Below are 26581 nucleotides of genomic sequence, written 5' to 3'. Positions count from 1 at the left end.
TGGAGAAAGACATTCCTGGGCTATAAAAATGGCAAGAGGCTTTTGAAAAGATTTACATCTCGAAAGGACTGAGAATGGGTTTACAGTAAAAGTTTTCTAAAGTAAATTCTCTATGAAAGGGGGGTCAGAGGCCTATGGTTGGGAAGAATCCTGTCTAAATTTGGTCAAGCTGAGGGGAACCTTAAGGCCTCCTTGGTCACAACCCAGGGAAGGGAGAAAGTAAAGGCGGCAGTGCATAATAAAGAAGGTGTGTTCTGCTTTTGGAAAGTATTTGGGGAATAATTTTAGAATCTTTTATCTTTGTATATAAATCTACAAAATTATTCTTGCTGAGCTATCCGTTTCAAGGTTATAGATTGCTTTTAAAGTTCTTGTTAGTAGATTTATTTAGAGTAGAATAATCATAAAGAGAAAGTTATGATCGAGAGTTATGTTACTTAGGAAAAAAGATTGTATTGATTTGATCAAGAAGCAGGGAGGATATTGAAAGCAACAGAACGTGCTTTGGTCCATAAAACAGCCGGAATCTCCAGAGAAAGAAATGTTTTTAAAGATGATGAGCAGTCTTAGTGCTTTGGTACAAAATCAACATTAGACACAAGACACTAAATATATAGACACGTACATGTGCATACAGGTGCATGCATGCACACACACACACTAACCAGCTCTGATGGCACCTTGCTGTGGTTAGAAGAACAGAATGAAGAATTTCCAGAGGGATTCAACTTGGATCAATTCCTGAAATATCAACAACAGCATTGGCCAAAAGTGTAAGATCTAAAAGGAGGTCACTGAGCGTAATGAGAGCATATTTGGCTGCAGACCAGGAGCCAAGCTATAAGGAGAAAGAAAAATGTAGTGCAATGATTTTGTTAAAGAAATTCAGGATTATATTTTAACTTGAGTTTTACCATTGAAAAAGCTAAAAATGGCAGGGGAAACTATTGAGACCACGCTGTTTGTGATAGTTACTTTTTTTAATTCAAGAGACAAATATTAACTAACTTTACCGAAGACATATGCCTAGGTGTCATCAGGGAAACATAGAGGAGAAGACATAGTCTTTACTTTCCATCTGATTTGCTCATAATCTAGCAGAAATAATAGTATCATAGTAACACAGCAAATATTTACACAGTACAGCGATTACTCTGTCAGTCACTGTTCTAGGTGCTTTAAATGTATAAATAATTTACAGCAACCTGTGAGGTTGGTGAGGTAGGCAAGGACCTAAGTCTGATAATGTCATCCAGTAGGGGGCCCTAATTGCTCCTGGAGCCTGATGAATGAATCCCTGCTTGTTACAGCAGAAGGGAATGGGTGGTAGATGGGTGTGGCCTTGAGTTTACATGGTGTGTCTGCCCCGTAGGACACATGTAATTTTGAACTTTCACTGGAACTCTTTGCTATTTAGTTGTTGCGTCTATTAATAATACCAACCTTGCATCTTTTTTAATGCATGTTAAAGATGTGTGTAAAACTCCTTATTCGTAGTTAGCTCTCAATATAAAGAAGTTGTTTTATTAATTAGGTAAGGGGTGATGGGAACATGCGTAAAGAAGGTGGTGTTTGTCTTGGAAAGATTTCAACCAGAGAAACGGCAGACAAAATTATGAGAAAGAAAGCAGGTGATGTGAACTGGGAGATACAAAGTGTGCTGTTTATAGTGAACAGTTCATTTTAATTCTAATAAAAGGGGTGAGAGGAAGAGGGCTGAGCATCTAGTCTGGAAAGATAGGCTTATTATTTTGGGCTCCTTCGATCAGGGATTATCAAATGACTGCCTGCCTGGTTTTGTACAGCTCAGGAGCTAAGGATGGTTTTACGATTTTAAATGATTGAAAAAAATCGAAAGAAGAATGTTGTATGATACGTGAAAGTTATATAGAATTCAAATTTCAGCGCCTGTAAGTGAGGTGTTATTGGCACACAGCCACACTAATTCATTTACATGTGGCAGAAAATGCATAGCCAATGAAGCCTGATTATTTACCATCTGGTCCTTACAGGAAAAGGTTGCCGACTCCTGTCTTAGTTATAATGCTTACTTTTTTTAATCCTAGAGTTCATCATCCTTTGGTGGCAATAAATTTAAACAACCTGTTTTATAGTTTGGGAAAGAACATACCAAACAAGCTGCTTCTCTCTTTCAGTGTCTCTGAAACAGATGAAAAAGCAGCTTCTGGAGGTCCAGAATGGCTCCCTGGTATCCCTGGTTTGGGTCTATGTGACTCACTTTAATTCCAGGTTCCCTAACCCGAGAACCCATGAGTGCAGCATGAGTCACCTCTGCCCTCTGTGGGCCCCCAGTGCCATGGCCCCGGGGAAGGATAGAGTGTGTGTCCTTGGAATGTGGGCAAGTGACTCTGCAACCTTCTCCCTCAGCTCTGCCCCTCTGGGACAATAAACTGCCTTCTCTAAAAAAAAAAAAAAATAATCTATTAAAAAAGATGCAAGGTGGGTATTATTAATTGATGCGAAAACTAAATAGCAAAGAGTTCCAGTGAAAGTCCAAAATTACATGTGTACCAGGTGGCAGACACACTATTGCTTGCTATTGTGGGCAACAGTGTGAACAGTGTTTTGGTTAAATTTCCAATGATATATAGTCTCCAGTGAGACAGAGTTTCAAATACTGAATAGAATCTGTTTAGATGTTACTTGTTACTTTTACCTCCTTTTTCTTTCCTTCTCCTTTGTCTTTCCTCAATTGTTATTTTAATTTTTTCCCCAAGTATAACTCTGCTCATTCAATCTAATAGTTGTGGAATGTATTGCTTATATAGAATTCAATAAGAAAGAGAAACAGGAATTAAAATTTTATTGCAAAAGCCTTTTTTTCAATTTGTTTAACAATCCTATCCATCACACTACACCCCTCTTTGAAAACTAGATGTCTGGCTTATTCTGATTTGCTCTGAAAATCATTTTATGTAGCAATTCCTTTTGTCTGTAATCTTGATTCATAGCCTTTGATATAAATTCTTTTATGGCTCTATTTTCATAATAGCTTTTAGGCAACCAATCATCATGCATGGTACTGTGTTTCTTTATGACTCAGTGGCATCCAGATGTCTATACCCCATGTTGCTGCCTCTTAGACACATCTAAAAAAACTAGTTGCTATAAAATAATTGCACTCATTTGTGCAGTAAATTTTAAATTATTCTTTCATAAGTCAGTCAAACTTTTACTTGCATACAGAAATAGTTGGTTTCCTTTTTGGTAAACCTGAATGACTATCTTAAAAGTTGTGGTTTTGAATTGATTTAAAAGGAGATGGTAAACAGTATTTTTTTAACACATTCTATCATACATGGATGTAATATATGAAAATAGGATTTCTCTCACAATTTGTCAGTTTTATAAGAAATATAGGAACAAGCTGAATAGGCTAACTCCAAGCTATTTGTGAGTATGTTTAGAGTTTCTAAGTGCATTTAGGTAAATAAGAATGCTCTATTTTATTCTCAGCAGTACCCATATTAAATATTGGATTTCCTGTATATGCCCAAGAAAATTTTAATGATGGGGTCAGGTTTCTTATAAGAGAATTTACATCACAATTACCTGATAAACCTTTTAAAAATACATAAGTTTGTGCCTCATCTGCTGAATCAAAATCTTGGAAGGAGCAGGCGTGTGTTAGAAAGTTTCCCAGGTGGTTCTGATTCTCACCTTTGGTTGAGAATAAAATATTTTTAGATATTAGACAAAAAAGGTAACCTCATAAAAAGATTAAGGAATTTGTTAATAAAGTGTGGTTTAGGATACTGTCTACCATGTGCCCCAGCATTTTCATATGAAACCTCAGACAAGAATTAAAACTGCATTTTCCCATCGCAAGTCCATGAAATTTTTTGTTGTCAAGAAAAACAAAGACTCTTTCTTTCCCCATCTCCCACTTTGGCCATCAGGATTTTCTGTGGCAAAGGTATAGCTCAATTTTAAGGTTCTTGTGGTTTGGATATCTGCGTTCTAGCTTTTTCTAATTCAACAAGAATTCATTGACCCCTTTCTCCATACCAAATTCATAGCAGGCACTGAGAACGCTAGTAATGAACAGAACAGTCTGCAGCTTACAATCTACTGGATGAGACAGATGTTAAGCAAATAAACATTTCAGGAAGTACTTCCTGGTTGAGATATTTTAAACTCATTTTAAGTATTTGATTTATATATTTTTCCTTCAGTATTGGCCAGAGATAAGCCATGGAATCTCATTAGTAATATTTATGTGTGGATACACACACATGCATATACAGTATATATTTTTATATTTTATATGTACATGGGCACATGTATATATGTGTGTCATATTTTATATAAATAATATATGTCATATATATAGCATATACACACATAAAGTGTATATATATCCTGTTTTATATTTATATAACTACACTGTTTTATTTATTTTAATCAGCATCACATGCTGTGGGATGGGTTGGAATACAAGCATACCTACATGTGTACACACACACGTGCCCATAATCCTGATGGATGAATTTGGATTACAATTCTCAATATAACATTTTAGCCCATTTTTCTTAATGCCTTTTTGTTAAATACTGACAAGTAAATTATGCTTTATATTTGAAAATATTTCTGTCAATTTCCTTTTAAAACTTTTGTTTTACATCATTAAATGTAAATAATATTTGGGGACAGTTTTTCAGTGGTGACATTGAGATGGAAAGTCACAAAAAGCTGTGACTCTGTGTCCCTTGAAGAAAGAAAAGCATGTTATTGTCACAAACAACTTCAACGTGTTGTGTATATAGTTCTTTTTTTCACAGATGGTGCTTCTCTAGTACAACATTTAATTGCCTTACAACTTTTTTAAGCTACCATATGGTTTGACTTGGGTCACTCTACAGACTAGAGATTCTGGAATATAACTGTCAACCATCTAATATAAATAAGAGAGATATATTGTATACTGGTGGAGGAATAGCGAAAGGAGAAGCAGTGGGTGCTTCATCAAGAAAAATCGGCTGTGTTTTCAGACTGCACAGCCTTAACATGCCATCTCCGCTGCTGTGGCTGCATTTGGAGCACCTGAAAGCTCAAAATTGTGATAGAGTCCCCCAAATCAATGAAAATGGCCTTTTAAAGGAGAAATTCAGTGGGAAGTTATATCTTTTTTCCTTTTTAATGTGCCCCCCTGGATAGTGCAGTTAAATTACATAGTTGAAGAATATTGTCTGATGTCCCTATTGGAAAAGATTTTTAAGTCTTATCCTCTTTCAAATGCTATTCTGAAGACCTGCATTTGCCCCTGCAACGTATGACAGCAAAGTGGATGAAGTTAGCGCAAAAGCACTTACCGTTGTCTGTGAGCCAGAAAAGGACAAGGATTCTGATTGGCATTATTATTTATTATTTTTGAATGCTGATGATGCATTTTCGTAGCTGAGTCCTTTCAATGCTTATTGACATTCATAAATGAAGAGGCTCTGCTTTGCTGACTATTTAATTGGCAATTTGATTTTCCTAATAACTTGCTTTACAGGACCTGGATTTTGAAGCCAAAACAAGTTATACGCTACGGATAGAGGCTGCAAACAAAGATGCTGACCCTCGCTTCCTGAGCTTGGGGCCCTTCAGCGACACGACAACCGTGAAGATCATTGTGGAAGATGTGGACGAGCCCCCTGTGTTTTCCTCCCCCTTGTACCCCATGGAGGTGTCGGAAGCTACCCAGGTTGGGAATATCATTGGCACTGTAGCAGCTCATGACCCAGATTCTTCCAACAGCCCTGTGAGGTAAAAGCTCATCGCGCTCCTTTTCTGCGGCTTTGTAACAATGTGCTTTATTCACAACTCATGTTTCTGCGTTATGATGCTTTTGGTTCATAGCAAACAAAAACTAGTTTTGCATATGTATTGAGCCATAACAGCAGAAGTGAAACAGGGTCAGAACAACTCAACATTTTACTAATTCAGAAATGTGTCATCTGATTATCCAAAGCCATTACTATGGAGCAATATTTTTAGGCATCCATTATTATCCATAAGCCATAGCTGATGTTCCTATTCAAACAATTATTCGGAGCACTTTCAAAGCAAACTCTGTTCAAAGATGAAGTGATGCATGTCCTACTTGTAGGATAAATGCGTATGTTAGAAAACTAATTTTATAAAGAATTTAATTAGGCATTAATTTTAAAAAATCATTTTTCATGTTGGTCTATTTGGATAGCACATGTTTAGTTTATTATTTTCTCTTATAAAAGATAAAATACTATCTGTGTATAAAAACTATTTAAAAATGTTCTTTCAGTAGTCATGTATCGAGACTAGACACATTGTTATAAACAGCTAACCTCTTTAGGACTAAGAAATGATGATATGTAAACATTTAAAAATATCACCACATTTCATTTCATACTTTTTACCTAAAATTTACATTCTGAGGCCTATGTATATATTTTGGTTTATGCATGTGTCCATGTGCATATAATAAATTTTCTTCTTAAATGAATATTATATGTGGAAGATTCTTGAAGTTACATTTTATTATATGTCTTAATTCGAGTTTCTAATGAAGACTTTTCAGTGTGACAGTTTGGATTTTGATTGCAAAGTACAAAACTCAATGAATGTTTTATATTCAGATATGTTCAGCTTATAAGCTAACCATAGCCTTTTAGATTTAACTCATATTTAACAACGCTAAGTGTTTTTGAGCTAACTTCTGAGCTAAGTCTGGACATTAACTACAAAGTGTCACGAAAAGGATCTATAATTTAGACAATGATTCTTAATTAAGAACATCTCATCATCTTTTTCCTCCATAAAATAATAAGCTGATTTTGGCCTGTATATATAATTACCACTCTCCTTTTCTTCTCTTTTGCCTGACATTAATATCATAGCCTAGTAAAGAGTTGGTATAGAATAATTGCTATTTTAAAAATGAAGCCATACTCATTGTTTTTCTACCTATACAAAAAATGCACGCTAAATGGATGGCTGTATTATTTTTAATGCAGTGATCATAAACCATTCCTAAGAATATACTCTCCTGTGCCCTAGAATATTTGCGAGTCACAGGTGTACCAGATAGAATCAGCCTTCCCCTCCTCCCTGTCATAGCCCAGCCTTCATTTTCAAAACAGCTCCCTGACTTCAGCTCAGCTCCGTTCACGAAGTCTTAGTGACTTGGACCAACTTCACTTTGGGTTTTGTCATTGCATCGCATCTCTTGGTGACACAATCAAGTCTTCTTCCCTCATGAACAGTCAACCACAGTACAACTGTGGGTGCATAGATCAGCTATTCAGGGTAGTCTGACTTCTGCTTAAGTCATTTAATTTAATGGGGAGAAAGAGAGAATGCGTTCGTGAAGTTGGGAATGTGGAAAAAGAAAGAGACACGCTAATGCATAGCACAGTTCAGTACTTCAGTGAGTGAGAGGATTTAAGAAAATTTTTTTTTTTTAAAGATTTTATTTTTTTCCTTTTTCTCCCCAAAGCCCCCCGGTACATAGTTGTGTATTCTTCGTTGTGGGTTCTTCTAGTTGTGGCATGTGGGACGCTGCCTCAGCGTGGTCTGACGAGCAGTGCCATGTCCGCGCCCAGGGTTCGAACCAACGAAACACTGGGCCGCCTGCAGCGGAGCGCACGAACTTAACCACTCGGCCACGGGGCCAGCCCCGGATTTAAGAAAATTTTGATTTATTGCACTGATATATTTGTCTTGTTTTTTATTTTTCCCTCACCCATTTCCTTGTGTATCATCCTGTTAAAACCTTTCAGAGTAAATATTTCACTTTTCATAATATTTTATTTGAAAATAAAAGCAATATTACACAATAATTTGGGGAACAAGAAGGAAGAGGAGGCCCAAGTGGGTAGTAGCTTGAGTTCAAGATGAAGTGAGCTCTGGATCTGCTCCCTGAAGGACAGAGATAGAAAAGGGCAAAGGCTGAACTCCATTGATTTTGGAGGTGAAGATCTCTGTGGCCTTCATTAATGAAAGAGCAGCTGGCCATCACCATATTTTTACCTAATTTTCATTTTCTTAAAACTGATGAAGGTGACCTGATGCTTTTAAACTGTGGATCATGACTTAAATATTAGGAAGTATTATCATTATACATTGCTATTATTGTAGTTTACTGTGTTTTCATGCCATTTTTATTTCAAGGTCAAAAAGGCAATGAAAGGAGATATAGTTGACGAGCAACTATTTTGATGATCTATATTGAAGATTGTTTTGTTTCCCCATGTGTTCCAGTGTATTGAAAAGATTACATAGTTAGTGGACATAAACATCTATTTCCATTGGGCACTCAAGTAACTATCAAAATATAAGCCCTCTGTCAACAAATGCCTATGGATGGATAGAGAGCACAGTAGGCTGAGGTCCTAGGAAAAGTGAATCTCCAGATGGAGATGGGACCTGAGGAGTTTTACAGTTGTGACATTTGTGTTTCTAGACCTTTAGAAATATTGTAGTTCTTTGAGGGATGGAAAAGCAGTGTTTGTTTCATCGTAATTGTTTAAAATTAGACCAATAGTATTTGAATGTAAAACAGTTTGGGAAGTTGGCTAGTGTTTGAATTTATTGACACTCTTCGCAGTAAAATACTGAAATCCAGCATATGCCATTTATATTTGGAATATTTACTGAAATATGGAATGAGAGATTAGAATTCTAGATGGAAATACATTTACTTTCCTCCAGCAAGGCAAAATTGAGAATCTCTTCCCATGTGATCCCTACCTTGCCCAGCATTTTAAAATTTTTACCTACTTTTGGCACCAGCTAAAAGCTATGCCTAACTCTTCTCTGCACACATGCACTTTCTTTAAAAGAGGACTGGGACACCTAGAGCACCACAGAGCATTTTGACCATTTGGAAGTATATAGCAATAGGTGGAAATATTAAACGAACCCGGAGTCCAGCAGTTGGCCAGAATAGAGCACCATTGTGAAATGTTATATCTTCATTATGGCTTGCCCACCATCCAATTAGGTTACCTAGGCCAGCATTTCATGTACACTTTGCTCTCCTCTTTTCCCACGTGGAAACTGGAAGCCAAAGGTGGAAATTAGGTGATACTTGAGATTACTTCGGTAGAAAACAAAGAAGAGGTTTTCTTAAAAGAAAAAGTGGGTAATTGAGGGTCAGCATGTTTCTGGCTTTTTATTTCTTATGTAGTTGCTTACCATTTCCTGTAAATATTGGCCCTGAATACCACGTCAGGCTTTATCTATTGAACTTGGAAGGACAGATTGTGTTCCACTGATTTTGATCATCTTTCTGAATGGTAGAAACTTCACTTCTGTGTTTCTCATCAATAAGATGGTAAAAACTGTGAGAGCAGCCTAGAGTCTAGAGGACTATTCTTTCCTCACGTCAGCATTGGTAGACTGATCAATAAATCAACATACATTTATTAAGAACCTGCTCTGTGCATGACACTGGGGAAAATACTGACAGGAAAAACAAAGATGAATAAAACATTCCCTCTGACCTCAAGGAACTTACAATCTGGTTGAAGAAATAAGATCTCATAAAAGTTAGCTAATATGAGAGGAAAAAATGCCAGAGCTGTAACATGACAAATTGCGAGATCAGTAGTAATCTCTCAGAGTTCGTGGACATGAGGCTCCATTTGAAGGGTGATAGCATAAGCTGGGCTTTGAGGGATGGCAGGATCCGGACAAGCCAAGAAAACAGTATGCAAAGCCTGTTTATGTTTTATTTACTTATATCCGAAGAGTCTAGTGCTATATTATGAAATCAGCAAATTTATTTCTGTAGGCAGCACAGCAAGCCCAAAGTCCTTAGGCTAAAAATAGCCAATGAATTGAAACATGGTATTATTACAAATAAGATCAGATGTGAAGAGGGGTGATAAAAATTAATAGGGATCATTTTAAAAATTTCTAACAATTTAAGTGCAGAACTATATTCGTACTTATGTTCAAGGATACTAGGATAATAATATTTACCTGCAGTCTCTTTTGGCATTCCTGGTATTGTATGTCCTCAGATAAAAGGTGATAAAATAGTATCAGATATGACATTATGTAGTGTCACTAGTATGAACACATTTGGGGTGTTTACTAATTCACTGTGTATTGTTAAGTAGCTTGTCTGCATGCAAATATTTGTACATATTACTTTATTTGTGAGTTCTCAGAGAATTAAAAGAAAAGCTGAATAGCCTGTCTTCAAAAGAGAGGATTAAGGTTTCTCTATAAATCTGGGCAGCAAGAAAGAGCAGACAGTCTTTTCAGGAAGCAGCAGGGGGTTGAACCAGTGCCAACTCTTTTCTTTTCTGTGGCCCTCTGTGTGCGGTTCACATTTCTTGGAAAGTGTTTTGGCCTCCCTTAGGACATGTGTCACCTTTTACTAGGGAAGTCTTGGGCATCTTGATTGTGAGTACCATCAAGATTTCAGGAGATTGGGAAAGCTTCAATCCTCAAAGGAAAATTGAGTTGCCATTATCAGAAGAACGGGATGAGGATGCAAACAGTGGCATCACTAAGTACTGGATGCAATAGTTTATTTTGAAGTGATTTATTTCTCATTGAAGCCCTATAAAGCAAGTATTAACATTGCTTTGTTATAGATAAACGTGCCCCATTAAACAGTTAGAAAACCTAGTTCCATGATTTTAGCAAAGTCTGTCTCAAAAGCTGTGCACTCCTTGAAGCAATACACACACACACATGCACAAATTTCTTAAGAGATTACTATTTCAACTCAAGGGATTCAGCTATTTCTATTGATCAGATTTGTCCATGCTTATTTAGTACATTATCTTTTACCATCTGGGGAGTCGTGATGATACATTTGTGTTAATCCAGCCCACTCTATTTGTGAACAGTGACATGCATATCAGTAGCCAGGTGATAAGAATGCTACTTGTGAACCTGAAGAAGAGCATTTTAATTGATCCCTATTGTTTATTGAACAGCAGCAATGATAATAACAGGCATTTCTGAGGGATTCAGTTGTAGCAGATGTGCAGAACATTGAGGATATACAGATGTGCAAGACATGGTCCCAACACCCTTGTTATCTAGCTGTAGAAGAGATCTTACATGAAAATATAGAAAAATCCATTGTTAAATCTGGAAATGAGAAATCCTCTTGTAAAACTTTCTCAGTTAGCAGGTAAAGAAAGAGAAGAGTACAAATGGCAAATGAAAAGCCCAAATTAGTACAATAGGTTTGTGGCTATAAATGTTGTCCCTGGATTCCCAGTCAGTGGTTTGTATAGATCATACCTACTGCAGGCTTTCTTAGAAAGGCATGATTTCTGATGTAACTGGAAAGGCTTGCTGCTTTAATGCTAGAGGATTGTCTTCAAGGAATAGTGGGACTGAAATAATTGGAAAGGAGATAAAACTGGAGTACAGAAGGACCAACAAGAGGAAAGGCACAGAAATGGAGATGGAGATACATCATAAAAAAATGATTAGTTTTGTCAAGCAGTTGATACATCAGTGTGACTGTTTTAGGGCTTTAAATAGGAGAGCAGTGGTAAAAAAAAAAAAAAAAGAGAAGAAAGTGAATCACAGAGCGGAGGGTGACAGGGACTAAAAGCTCATTTCTAGGTAATGGGATATATACTGGAAGATGGCTCAGACGACGTGGTTCTGAATCTTGGCTCCATCCACAGCCAGCTGTGAGTCTTTAGAGTCCAATACTGAAATATGGCAAGAATACTATCTGTTTGCCTTAGTTAGAAATTGTGCTTGGCTAGTCGCAACAAAGCTTAACACTAATGACTTACTAATGAGAAATCTGGAGCCATGCACTCAAGGACTGATGATTTGGCGGTATAACGTCATCAAGGGTTTTGGCTTATATCAAGCACTTGTCTCCTCTTATTTACAAGAGGGCTTTTGAATCTCTTTCCATTGTGTTCATGTCCCAGGTGAGATAGAGGAAAAGGGGCAAAAATCAAATGCCAGCTGAATTACTGAATTACCAATTCTCTCTTCTCCTTTAAGGAGTTTTTCAATGATAGTCAACCCAACAACTTTCTTTTGCATCTCCTTTGCCAAAACTTGGATACAAGGACACCGCATCTACAAAGGAAGCTAGCAAATGTCGTTTATCAGCTGGATACAAGGCTGCCTCTTGCAAAAGCAGGATTCTGTTAATAAGAATGAAGGGTGAATGGATATTAGGCAGTCAAATAGAAGTCTCTGTCACATATCACCTTTCATAGTTGTTTGAGGATTAGGAAAAAATGTAAACTATGTTTAAATGCTCAACACATTCTGGAAGTGGGAAAGTTCAGAAGGAGGCATAGTTTGTGGGAAAGGTTGATGAATCTGCTTTGACATATATTGAACTTGAGTTGAAGATGTTGCAGGTGTCTGAAATAGTTTACAAAATCTCAGGAAAAGGATTGAGGCTGGATATTGAGAGTTGGACTGTCTGCATAATGAATGGATAGGGCACAAGCTTTAACTGTTAGAGCAAAAATATGGAAGTAATCTCTCTAATGGGTCACTCCACCATACACTGAAAGAGGCCAAGTATTTCAGGCTGTAATTTGCAGAAACTAGAGGGATCATTGTGAGTCCACACACTACTAACTGCATCGGAAGGTGCACTGAAGTTAACTTTGGTTCATGATTAGAGGAATACCAATCTCTCCCTTTCTCTTCACCCTCTGATTGACTCAGGTATCACACATCTCCCTCTCTAGGCCAGTGCATCTGCAAGAACTGCAAAGAGTATGCTCCTCTGAACTTGTGTAGGGCCTTTCTTCTCTTTTGGCCCAGTCAGCCCTGCCAGATTCTAATTCAAAGACATTTTGCACTTCTCATTCTAGAAAGTGCCCATATTTTCTTTGTTTCTCTTGGTTAAGGGGTTGTTTTTCTCAGGTGACTTTATACCGTAGCTGATGCCTCATACATAAAGTCCACTTTTTTATATGTCCAGAAGGGCTGGTAGAAAATAAGGAACCCCTTTAATACTGGGTGATCTCAAGTCCTTGTGATTAAGAAACATAATAACCATCCAGAATGTTCTGGATAGTTTGTCTACTCTTTGTCTTTGCCAAGGTCTTCCATCTCTTCTCAAGTCAATACCTCATTCTCTCCCCACACCTGCCCCAACTTCTTTCATCATACTCTAGGAGAGCAATTTGTTGGTTTTCTCCTAAATATTTATTATAGGTGGCTATTTTTAAGAATATTTTGTTTATGTACTGTACTTCTTTAAATAGAATGTCACATGCAAGTGTTCCAGAATAATTGCTGAATGCATGAATGAATGAAAGGGAGACATAAGATATCAGCATAATTCACAAATTGCCAAATATGTATAGATATGAGGCTGTGCTATTTAGCTCTAAGAGAAAATTATAGCTATTAAAAAATATACACAATTTATAAGTGGAAGCTACAGAGTTTATAATTTAGAAATGATTAATATTTGAATGATAGAAACTTTGGTGTCCTTCTTCAGAACACAAAGAGGCCTAGGGCAATACCCAGATCCCTAAAAGATTAGAGATTTTTCTATGAGCTGAGTAGAAGTTGGAGACATTAACATATTAAATGAATTCTCAAGTCTGGTATCCTTTATTCTAATGCTGGAACCTTTGGAACTGTTGATAATAGAGGCAAATGTTTTAGTCATTGACTTTAGCTCTGTAGGGAATTAACATGGACTCATTTAAATAGACATTTGTCAAGTTCAAGGCCTTTTTAACTTTCTAAGACTCTAGAAGTCTATTTTTTCCCTGAATATGCAAACACTATCATAGTGATTTGAGAAAATGAACAATTAAGGCTTTTAGTATGGGCTCAATTGATGCATGAGTGCATGAGTATTAAGTTTTACATATATATATATATATATATACCTAAACACACATACATATACACTCAAATGCATTTGTGTAGTATGTTAACAATATGAAATATTGGCATATATTGGTTTGACTAATATGGCATTTCAGAGAAGAAAGTCTAGCTATTCTATATAATTGAAAATTAAAATCTATTTGTAACATTAAAATTCTTTCTTGTTTGAATGGCCGTGGTGTGGAAAATGGATTGTAGACAGTATGAATGGAAGTACATTGATAAAAAATAAAATAATGCAAAATCTAGGCTAAAGTGGATAATAAGTTGGATTGATAGTACTTGAGAATAGTTGTTGAGAAATTCATTGCAGGGGTAAGGGAGAAAAACAAGTCAAGGACCAATTCTAGATTTTAAATCTAGTGACTGGTGGTGTCACTGACTCAGATGTGAAAGAGACAGGGAGGAAGTTTGGGAGACTGTAGGAGTTATAACATCAGTTTGGACATCTTATATCTCAGTTCATGTTGTCTATCCATGTGGTGATAGTAAGTAGGTAATTCAATATAGAAGTGTGATGAGCCAAGGAGATTTTATATAAATTTGGGAGTAACCAAAATTATAGAAGTTATTTAAGCCATGGGACTGTATAAGTTGCTAAAGAAAAGTGCTTATATAAAGAAGAGGGGGCCATAGGAGAGGTTTGGGGGAGTTCAGGTAATTAGAGATCATGAAGAGGAGGATGCACCAGCCAAAGTAACTGAAAAGGAACCTATGGTGAGGTAGGAGAGAAACCGGGAAGATGTGGTTTAGTAAAGACAAAGGAGAATGTGTTTTGAGGAGGAGGGAGTGGTCAATTGTAGTACATTTGGGTGAGAGGGAGAGTAGGAAAAGAATGGAGAAGTGAACAATGGATTTGACAATATGGAAGCCAATGATGAACTTGACACAAATGGAGGAAATTTGTTTTTTTAAATAGAAAACATATTTGTTTTTGATTCAGATAAAGCTGTATAGATGGAAAAGTGTCTGAATCCAAGGAAAAACTTCTTGAGAAGATCAGAGCAGATGAGGTACTCAGCTTAAATGGAATGGTTTGATTTTGATTTGAGTAAAGACACTTGGCTGTAATAAAAGGACGATGAGGAAAGGGTATGGGAAATCTCAAGTAAGATTGATTTTTCCTCTCGTGCCCAATGTAGCACAGATCCTAGAAGTGAGAGTGAGTACATTTTGTACTGCTATTGCCATTTTCAAACTGTTAATTTTCTTTTTCCTTCATCAACTTTTTTGTGGAATGTGTCCTCAGACTTATTCAAAATCTTCCATGTTGCTATCAACATACATATGTATTTATATATATATTTGACCATTCTAAAAGAATGTCTTCTCTCTCCTCCTCAAACCACCTTCTCCTTTCTGCTCTCTTATCTGGTAACCTTGTCTCATAAGCCATCGAGAAAATAGAAGCCATTGAAAAGTAACTTTCTGATATTCTCCACACCCAAACACCTATTGCTGCACAGAGACAACCATATTTGTTGGTTTATGGTTAATTTTCTTTTTAGTATTTTCTGATACCTCCTCTTTCCTTCTTGAGTTTCTTTATATTATGTAATATAGCAGACTATAAGTGTGTGATTCTATTTAATAGTAGTAGTAGTTGAACTACTATGGAAACATAAAATACTTTCTTAACTTAAATTGGGTATGTGATTATCTGTTTGTACTTTTGTTTGTTTGTCTCGTTTGTTTTTAAATGAGACCCCTTCGTTCACCCAACCAGAAAGACTGTGAGGGTTTTTGAAGATAATCATTAATGAGCGAAGGCTGAGTTTTGTGTATGGAACAAATTATAGCATAGTGGAATAAGAATACAAGTGGAGCAGTAATTTTTCACTAATATTTGGACAGCTGATATTTTGAGAAAAGGCTTTTACACACCAAAATGTTCATGCAATTTTAGAGGTTCTACTTTGACACACATCTATGGAAGCCTGGTCAAGACCACTGCGTGAGAGACGCAAAAACAGGGTTAAGATCAGGCTGGTGTTTTCAAGACAAAAGATGTTACTCAGTATATTTCATTTTAGAGGGACCTATAGCCATGGCCAGGGCTACTAAATCTATTGAAAATGGTTTTTGAGGAGCCAAAATAATGATAAAGTGAATTTGAAGGTTATTATGGCATATTCAAATCCACTGTGAAGATAACTATACTATGGTGTTTATTTTGTACTCTCGGACAGAAGAGCAAAGACATTACTGATAAACAGATTATGAACCATCTATTAACATTAGTAAAGGTTTAAACTAGGCGTATATTTATGTAATTGATATGACAGATCAAGGAGTCGGCAAGATTGGGTGATTGACTATGCAATTAATGAAATTAGCAAATTATAATTAAACAGGAATGGTGAAGGCTTTTTTCTAATATTCAATTAGGTATTCGATTGACAGAAACACGGACTTGGAGAGATACTTCAATATTGATGCCAACAGTGGAGTTATTACAACCGCCAAATCTTTGGATCGGGAGACAAATGCTGTTCATAATATCACTGTCCTGGCCATGGAGAGCCGTAAGTAGGAAGGTTTAAAATTAAACTAGGATGGAGGACACTGAGAGTGGGGAATGGGTTGTCATGAGGTTATAATTTCAACTTGAATACTATTAGCTGCTTACTTGAATTGAGCAAAATATTGAAAATCCCTCATTTCAAGCTGTGAAATATATTTATATTCACTAACTTTCTTTGCTAATACTTACAAAGTTAATAAGAAGAAATTACTATAAAATGACAGGCCTAAGTTACCCTCAGAGGGCTTCTGTTGTATTATGGTCATGTTTCATATGCTGCATTTATGCTGATATGGAGTTGGTCAAATAGCTTATGAAAAGTACTAAATTGATCTCTAACAAAATTTCCAGATTCGCATATTGTGATATTGAACTAATTTTTAGTCCCTGATAAGAAAAACATTGAAAGAACAATGTATAATTATATTTTATGCATATTATTTACACATATAGTCTATATTCATACAAATATGAGCTCTAGCATCAAATATTAAAATTCATAGTTTATTGGTTATTTTTCTTTCAATGATTTTCTTATCATGGACTAAAAAGCTACATATATATGTATAGACACACACACACACGTACCCATATGTATGACATTTGGATCACATTTTCTCTTGCTCCCTTTAAGGTCTTAATGTTATGATTCTAGATTTCATTTGATGCTTGGTCATGTCCTTATTAGAATTGTGCTTTAGAGAGCAAACAATTTTTGGTGGATTCTAATTGTTTTTAATGTGCATTTCCTGAGTAAAATGTCAGTGGAATAACACGCTTAGTCTCAGAGTAACTGATGAAACATTTCCTCTTTATTAGAGAATCCATCACAAGTAGGAAGAGGCTACGTGGCCATCACTATACTCGACATCAATGACAACGCCCCTGAATTTGCCATGGACTATGAAACCACTGTCTGTGAAAATGCCCAGCCAGGGCAGGTAAGAGGCTTCAGAACATGTTGCTCCTAGTTGTGATCTCTTTGAAAATATCCAGCAGCAGTTGCCTTTGAAATTCTGCCAGCTTTAAGGTAAAATATAATCAGCATGTTTCAGCAAAACTAACACTTTGATGTGGAGCATAAACTAATATTAAAAGAACTTCCAAATTCTGGTTTTATTGGGATGATGAAAATTCCTCAGGAAGAAAAGGTAAACATTATAAAAGCCATGGTAAATGGTTAAGGACTTAGATGCTTTTGAGGAGAAATATGGTTATTAAGCCTGGGCTGTTTCCCACATTACACAGCAGGTTCTAAGAGTTAAGTGCAGTGTAATCTCGCTGTGGTTTATTCTCCTCATCCATATTGTTCAGTGTCTCGTGATGTTTACTGGGATGGTATAATCAATTGGTACAGCTTATTTCTGAGGTTCACAAAGGAGATTCAGACATGAATTTTGAAAAGGACAGATTTGTTTTCCAGAGCCCTTTCGAGATTGGGTTCACATTAGTACATCTGATCCTTCCCCCGGCTCGTTCAGGAAGATGGTGTTTATTATAAGGTGTAAAACTGCTCTGTCCTGCCTCAGAAAACACAGCAGAGCGCACCAACAGGCTTTCACATTTTACATTCTTTCCCTAGGTTATCCAGAAAATCAGTGCTGTTGATAAAGATGAGCCATCCAATGGACACCAGTTTTATTTCAGCTTAACAACGGATGCAACAAATAACCACAACTTTTCATTGAAAGATAACAAAGGTAAGGTAATATTATTGTCATGGATCGAGGCAGCAAGTACAAACTCTCTAAGCAAGTATTTTTTCTCACAGAGGAATGCTGATTACGGATTTTTTTTATAACAGCAAAGACATTAATTAAAGGGCGATGAGCCCCTCAAGTAATTTTTATCTATGGATTTGTTGTCATGAAGAAGAAGCTGCTACTTAAATCATTTTAGGCCTAAATCCAAATGGGGGGGGGGGGAGCCAGATCCATCTCTCTCTGTCTTTTCTTCTAGACATTTGCTTCCTTATTTGTATACCAAGCTCTTTATCCAAATTATCTAATTGGTTGAGAGCCAGCTAAATGCCTTAACAAAACTATTCTACATAGGTATAACTTGAGACATTAAGAAAATAATTGGACTTTACATGTTTCAACCTAAATCAACTTTGACAATATTTCAATGCTAACATCAGTTATTCTTTTATTTTTAACATAAAAGTAATTCATACAAATAATAAAGACATACTCTTTCTTTTTTTTTTTTTTTGAGGAAGATTGGCTCTGAGCTAACATCTGCTGCCCATCCTCCTCTTTTTGCTGAGGAAGACTGGCCCTGAGCTAACAGCTGTGCCCATCTTCCTCTATTTTATATGTGGATGACTGCCATAGCATGGCTTGATAAGTGGTGCTAGGTCCACACCCCGGATCCGAACCTGTGAACTCTGGCCCACTGAAGCAGAGGGCACAAACTTAACTGCTATGCCACCAGGCCAGCCCCAACACGTACTCTTGATGCAAAGAAAATATAAAAAAAGAACAACAGAATTCCCTTTCATCCCAAATCCCATTTATCTGCTTCAAAAATAAACATTCTTATCAGTCTTCTAAGTGTCATTACAGAAATATTTTTACAAATCCACCTATAAGTAGATTTTGGTTTTGCCTAATTTATTTATATATATACAGAGAGAGAGAGAGAGAGAGAATGAGAGAGAGAATTATAAGAACTTTTAAAGGAAGCATGTGAACTTGCTATCTATTGTCTAATTTCGAGTGTATATATATTCACAAGGGTTCTCATTCAAGGTATTTCGTTTAGCAGAAGGAGAGTATTTGCAACTGATATAAAGAAAAATAGTATTCCACAACAATATGGAATGTAATTCTTTCATTCAGGTTGAACGTGTGAATCAGATTTCAGAAGAAAGAAATGTAGAAATAGATTTGCTAGTCAAATAGTGGCTTATCCGAAAGGAATTTCTCTCGGAAGAGGGACATTCTAAGTGCTTTAGCCTGGAGCCACCATCTTCTTTAGTGCAGAAAATCCAACTTTGACCTCAAAAATTCAATCTGAAAATAATAATTTTTCCTGACCCCATTCATTGTTTAATGAGAACACTATCTTGTCCCCTTAGTGATATAAATGGAAGAGCATTTTCTATGTGAGTAATCTCAAACTCTGACTTTATCAAAGTTGAAAGGGACATTTCTCAGCACTTGTATTCATCCAGCACAAATGTGCAGAAGAGAATTTATGACCTTCCCAATAAAAGAATGAATCAATATTTCCCCCAGGTGTCATCATCTAGTACCACCGTGGTTGTTGGACAGCACATGCACTAAAATGTCTGGATTTTCAGGACATTCACACTGCCGCTTGATTGAAAGATATCTTCAAGTTAAGCCCAGAGTTCCCTAGCTTGTATCTTGAAGGAAAACATCTAGGAAGGAAGGAAATTCGTTCTTCTCTTGGCTTCCATCTTAGGAAGCACCTACAGATAATCATGAATTTTATGATCTCTTTCCTGAACATAGGGTTCTCTTCTCATGTGTTGGGCATTCCAGCATGTGGTCCTCAATTCGTTTTGTGTGTGTATGTGTGTGTGATTTAATGTCAGGCATTTTAGGTTACAAATCAATAACTTTGAAAAAATTTTGTGTATCAAATCATAAATATGGATAACATCTGAATGTTTGGGAAGTAAAGACAGATGTGTGTGTGCGTGTGTTATTGTTGAATATGGAAGCAATCTCAAGACAATATCCTTCAACAACTCCACGTGTAGTTTTTTAATGAACACCTCTCAAATGCATATGTTTTAAAGTAAAAGATTTGTGTACATGAAAACCTACCAGATAGAATCTGAAAAGTGAACAGATTTATTCCTGCCACATTGATAATTGCAGGTTATACATTTTCTGCATTTTCATGTGGGCTTGTTTTGTGCTGCTTGAGATAGAATACATTTCAGCTTGCTCTTTCATTAAAGTATTGTTAATTCTTTCATGATAACGTTGGATAATTATCTCTTTGACAGTTTGGAAATGAGATATATATTAAAGCACACGGGATTAATCTATGATCCTGGTTTCCCTTCTATTCCTTCATATTTTCATTAGTTGCTGTAAATGTAAAGAATCACATAAATTCTCTAATTAGTTAATTGAGACGAGTTAGCTGGATAAATTCCTAGCAGATAAAAAAATCTATTTGTGATATAGAAATCATAGATATGTGATACAGGCTTATTGATCACTGTTAAAAGTTTCATAATTACTGTAATTGTTTAGATGAAATAGAATATTGAATATAAATTAAACACAAATGACCTACTTTATCACAGACAAAACGTCTGTTTATGTGGGGTTTGGTAACTATGGATTTTTTAAAACTATACAATAATTCCTCTTTTGAATATCTATGCATATAAAGCTAGAATGGCTTATTTTACTTGTTTTGATATTGGGCTTGGAATTTAACAAAGAAAGGATGGATCGGAAATTCCATCTGTGCTGTCTGATGATGCTGCAAAAATATTAAATCTGTTAATTTTTACCATCCTCTCAATAAGTGTATGGTTTGAAATTTGAGATAAGTAAAAGAGGGTACTAAATGTAATTTTTACAGAGTTGCAGTTCATATAATAAGTGATGTATAAACATTTTCATATTCAGTTTTACTTTCTAACTGTTTCTTTGGTTATAACGGTGTAGGATGACATAAATATATTAAAATAAACCAAATGTGGAAATATGGTTCTCTGTCAAAAGAAACTAAGCAGAGTGACTTTAAAGTTTAGCAGGACTGAGTCAATCAGAAATCTTGTGCCCTATATTTGCTCTTTATCCTAGACAACACAGCCTCGATTCTCACCAGGAGAAATGGCTTCCGGAGACAGGAGCAATCTGTTTACTATCTGCCGATCTTCATCGTGGACAGTGGCTCACCTTCACTCAGCAGCACCAACACCCTCACCATCCGTGTCTGTGACTGTGATGCGGATGGGATAGCGCAGACCTGCAACGCCGAGGCTTACATCCTACCTGCCGGCCTTAGTACAGGAGCCCTGATCGCAATACTCGCCTGTGTCTTGACGTTACTGGGTAGGTACTGTTTTCAGGTCTTGTGCTGTAAGAGCAATCACACCTGTATATTGTGACTTTTCTCTCTTCCTTTCCATTCCTTTTAGTACCTTTTCAAGAACACATGCAAATATTTTATTCAATGGTGTTTTGCTCACTGAGCAAGCCATGATCCTTGGCACACTTTCCAGTGGTATATGTAAAATATAACTCAGAAAAAATATCAATTTCACCTTTAAAACAATGGTGAAAATTAGCGGCTTATGTTTAAGATTGAAGTTTTTTAAGATTTTTTTTTTAATTTACCATATCCCAACTGTTTGCTTTAGAATACTCTACAGAGGAGATAGACTAGACTAGAGAGAATCTTTTCTATCTTGTTTGGATAATATGCTTATTTTAGAATTTATGGCTTTGTATCCTACCTCTTTTCAGAAAAGATTTAAGGCGGATTTTATAATTATTTGCAAATTTTAAAAGATTTCAATTTCAGCAATGCAAAAGTTTTAATTTCCCAAGAAGAACCAACATATTTAATTATGCTTTCTATGATTACTTTATTATGTGGTTACATTAGATTTATAACTCATATTAGAATTGTAGTTTTATAAGAGATTATGCAGCAGCCTTTTAAAGATTGGGAGACATCCAACATGGGCATGGGGTAGTGGGTTTATTGCTTAGCTACATTCCCCTTCACGGTATAACTTCCTACAGCAAGGACAACAAGCATTTAATATCGCATCTGAGACTCTGCTGTGTGTTTTCTTGGGGTTTAATATAATTTGTAAATCTATTTATAATATATTTTTGGAAAAGCAGGATTCAGCTATGGGACTCATCATTCTGTAATGTTTAAAAACAAGATTTATGGAGTTAGGTAAACCTAGCTTTTATTACTGCCGCCCACACATACTAGTTCTTCACCAGGGGGATGTTAATTCTTCTAAGCTTGGCTTCTTAATCTAAAAGGGGAAAATAATAGAACTAGACTCGTAAGGTTGTTGTGAAAATTAAATGAGATAATTCATGTGCCTACCACAGAGTGAGCATTTAATAAATTTTAAGTGTTATTGATGAAGCAAGTTCTCAACCTATTAACTAAGCTAAGACTTAGTTCCTAATACAGTATAAAGGACCTCATAAAAATGGAAGCTATTATCTTCAATAATTTCAGCTAACCAAGTAAACCTAGAAGGGAATAAACTATTTTTTTTCCCATATAGCTTCACACAGGTGGCAGAAACATTCAGAAATTCATTAGAAATGTCAAGAAATTCCCAGTTAAAGGCTGATTTGAATATAAGGGACTAGAGTAAATTTTGAAAAAGATGAAACCATTACAAACTACTTTTTCTTGCTCTATCAGCTTCTAAAACATAATAATAAATATGTGAATTGCCTGTTTATTTTATAGTAGCTGAATAACCTAGATAAAAAGATGATGATTTTCCTTCGTATTTAAAATGGCAATGTCTTTAGCTCAAAAGCATAGAGTCAGAAAAAAATGAGGGGCTAGGTAGATGACGTGTGGAGAACTCTTTTTGAACTTAACTTGACCAGTTTATCACAGACAATTTAAATTATACTGTGTCCTTCAAAGAAATAAGATCTGTTTATCACAAACAATTTAAATTATACTATGTACTTCAAAGAAATAAGATAAAATTGTATTCCCCAGAATTGAATCATACCCAACAGTTAATTAACTTTTGATTTTTTTTAAGGCTGTCTATCTAACGAAGCCTGCTTCATTTTTAGAAAATACTTTCACCTGTGACTTCAGGATTCCTTGCAATTTAGGTTGCTTGGCAATTTTAATTGTTAAGAATCATTGCCTAGCTGTTACTGAAAGTAAGGGAAAAAGAGTTTTTTTAGATCTCATTCTTGCATATGATATAAATGAGTGTGTGTGTATATACATATATCTCAGAGTAAGATTATAGTTTAGGGGATTTTGTCACAATTTAGTTAAGTATGACTACTCTTTTTGTTAAATTTGAACATTTTCCCATTTAAACAGCCACCAGGTTAGGAATGCCACTTCTAAGGATCAGGTTTTTATGTCCCATATTTTATTCATTTTTCAAAAGTTCCTGCAAGTCTGCAAAAACGTAAGTCAAGACAGAACCTATTGTACTAAACTGTAGTTTGGAACTGCGGGCTTCTGCCTACAGCTTCCATTTCCCAGTAAGGACTCTGCCCAGTAATCAGTATGTTCAAATGTTAGCATCTCAGTACAGAATGAGTCTCCTTGTGCCTTATTTCCTAAGTCTTTAGAAGCAATAATCAGGACTTTTTATACTCTTTTGGTTCTGTCTCCTCTGCTGTAGACTCTGGGTTCTCACGATAGGTGCTGAGGTCAGTGGGATCGAGTCCTCGGAGTGGGGTGCGGATGGGGTGCACAGCCTGGCATGGAACTTGACTTTTAGTGCCCAAGTGACTCATTCTTGACAACATCTCCGGAAGTGTTGTGAATCTTATTTCTAGGCAAAAGGTATCAGAATTCATAACTCAAAACTTTTCAGGCTTCAGAACAAATATTCTAGAAGAAAACGCCAAGTGAAGAGGCAGGAATGGGGAAGAAGAACTTGAGAATCAAGTTCAATTCAAGGATGAAGCTAGAAAAGCAGCTGGGCTTTAGACTCCTTACAAAAGCATGCCTACTCCATGCCAAGTTCGTGTTCCTGTGATGTGACAAATTAAAGCTACTTGTACTGTGACAGACGGGGATGCTCTAGAGTACCCAGAAGGTTAATGCTGGAAGGCATCACAGAAACCAATTCCAGCCCAAACCTCAGGTACAATTAGGTTCAAGGATTTTTCAGTTCATGTAACAAGTTAGTGGCTATTAATGCATAAGGTTCTGTCTCCTTATTCTCAGTCACGGCCTTTGGATTAAACTACAAAGGAAACACACCTTGAAAATATAAAAAATGGTTGTTCATATGTAGTCCTTTCTTCCTCAAGATTTGAAATTTATGGTATCTGAAGTTGTATTTGTCAGTCTTCACCTATATCCGTATTCTCACATTATGGGTGAGCTCTTTTCTGATTTCTCTCTATTCTCACCCTCTCTTTCTCGTTTGTTTGCACCTGAATTCTCTAAATGAAAGAGATGATCCAAAAATTAGAATATGAGCTTTCCTTTACACCAAGTACAACCTAAATGGGAGACATTATTGTCATATTCAAAGTTCATGATAAAGTTATCGAACAAGTGTCTCAGTTATTTCTCATGTAGAAAAATTTCATCAATCTATGGCAAGAGACTCAAGTATTCTAATACTTGAATAAATATTTTCCACAACTCCAACATCAAATTTAATATGCATTTTATCATTGTTAAATTCATCATTATTTATATATAGTTATTTTTCAACCAGGCTGAAAGCACTTGAAAAAATCAAATTCCTTGAATAACTGACATTAAATTATTACTTCAGTAGATTTTAGGAAATAATCAGAAATAATTTTCATTGTTTTGTTTTAAAATGTGTCAATATTAAATATTGCACATTTATTTAGAGAATATTATAGCTAGTTTCTTTCTGTTAGTCTGCACAAGGAAGCTTTTTCCTGCACGCTAAAACTGTCACTGAATTTACTATGAAGTTTTGTTTTTTCCCTGTTTGGACCTTTAGGTCCAAGTAATTGAAGTCCTATAACTTCCCCTCTTGCTCTTGGCTCTTGAGTCACTATTGGGATTAGTTAGACTGGCCACCTTCAGGTTTCCATAAGGCATTTCTGGAAACCACTCTTCACTACATGGAATTCAGGCTCTTCCAGTGTGTCCAGGATGGCCCTTTGGCAGTTAGCTCTCATGCATCTTTTCACTTTTCTTGCCTGATCTACCAAGTGCTAAACCGTATTTGCTCTCCCATTACTATGGCCACTCATGATTTTGTACAAAAATATTTTCCTAGTTTTGCAAATGACAGTGTTACCTAAGTAAAAAATATATTAGATTGCTGATAAAAAAAATAACAGTATGTAAAAGATGGGTTCCTATCATAATCTATAACAATAGAATATATTCGACATAGCAGTCCTAGCGATAATAATGGGCAGACTACAGAGGCTAATTTATGGTAGCAGATGTGTTCTTTCACACCAGTGCAAGCATACTAAAAAATGATTTACATTTAATGAGCTCGTACTAAGTGCTAGACATTAGCTACGTGCTTTACAAGCATTATCTAATCTAATTCTCATATCACATTTCCTAGGCAAGTATTATTAAGTATTAGTATTATGCCCACTTTTTGTATGTGAAAACTATAAATTAAAGGAGATATGCACAAAGTTATAGGGTGTCAGAGCCAGGACCCAAACACGGACAAGGCTGCTTTCTGAATTCCTTTTTATTTTTAAAGTATTTTTCCCTATGTGTTTTCCAATATTAAAGACCTGTGAGGCTCTGGGAAAGGCCTGTGGGTCTGAGGGTGTGGCAGTCCAGGTGCTGCCAAATTAGAGGCACTAGTGTCTTTGATGTGTTTCCATTGTAGCTTTATGGCCTCTTTGGTTAACTTTGAGCGTCTCATTTAAAGTCTCCTCTAATTACTTCCAAACTTAGGAAAATACGTTTAGAATTGTGTAGCTTAAAATTTGAGATTATACTTCAGTACAACCAAAATATAATATACCAGTTGTCTTTGTGGATAAAATATTCATTGTACTTAGGTCGGGTTTTCTGTCTTACTCGAGACTCAAATGAAACCATTCTAACTCACATATTTAACGGAGAGGAACTTTGTGATAGTACTTGTTTTGGGGAAAGGGAAGATCAATTTCAGTTGTAACTAAACATTTCCCTGTCTGGAGGCGTGGAAAGCAGTAGCCCCTTTATGCAGATGATTTGCAAAGCTCTGGTTCAGATCTTCACAGCAGATCTAGATAGGCATATTCATTGTTCGACTGGACTGCTGACATTAGGAGTCTGAAATTATCACATACTGAACAATTTGTCTACATTCCGGCCTCTTTTCCTGATTTAGTCAGCCTTCACTCTTCACTCTGTTCCATCCTCCATAGCCATTCAGTCCCCAGGTACTCTTAATTTAACTTTGATTCTTGAATCTATTCCTTTCTCCCCTTTGGTGTTGCACCTGATTTTCTCCAAGGTCCATCTTTCCCCTCCTGAATTATGGCTGTTTCCCCAGTCTCTATC

The 26581-nt window shown here is 36.1% G+C and overlaps 1 protein-coding gene across 1 annotated transcript in view; it reads left to right on the top strand.

The window, feature by feature from the left end:
* Nucleotides 1–26581, top strand: part of CDH7 (cadherin 7) — a 123938-nt gene that overhangs the window by 83703 nt on the left and 13654 nt on the right. Inside the window, exons 7-11 of the mRNA XM_044774845.2 lie at nucleotides 5519–5772; nucleotides 16246–16382; nucleotides 17201–17322; nucleotides 17964–18081; nucleotides 21181–21432. Of these exons, the coding sequence (XP_044630780.1) occupies nucleotides 5519–5772; nucleotides 16246–16382; nucleotides 17201–17322; nucleotides 17964–18081; nucleotides 21181–21432 (883 nt within the window). The remainder of the gene's footprint in view (nucleotides 1–5518; nucleotides 5773–16245; nucleotides 16383–17200; nucleotides 17323–17963; nucleotides 18082–21180; nucleotides 21433–26581) is intronic.

This window comes from Equus asinus, chromosome 7 (genome assembly GCF_041296235.1).
Source record: "Equus asinus isolate D_3611 breed Donkey chromosome 7, EquAss-T2T_v2, whole genome shotgun sequence".
Classification (NCBI taxonomy): domain Eukaryota; kingdom Metazoa; phylum Chordata; class Mammalia; order Perissodactyla; family Equidae; genus Equus; species Equus asinus.
The sequence above is the reverse complement of the archived record's forward strand: the minus strand, read 5'-3'. Positions and strand labels throughout refer to the sequence as shown.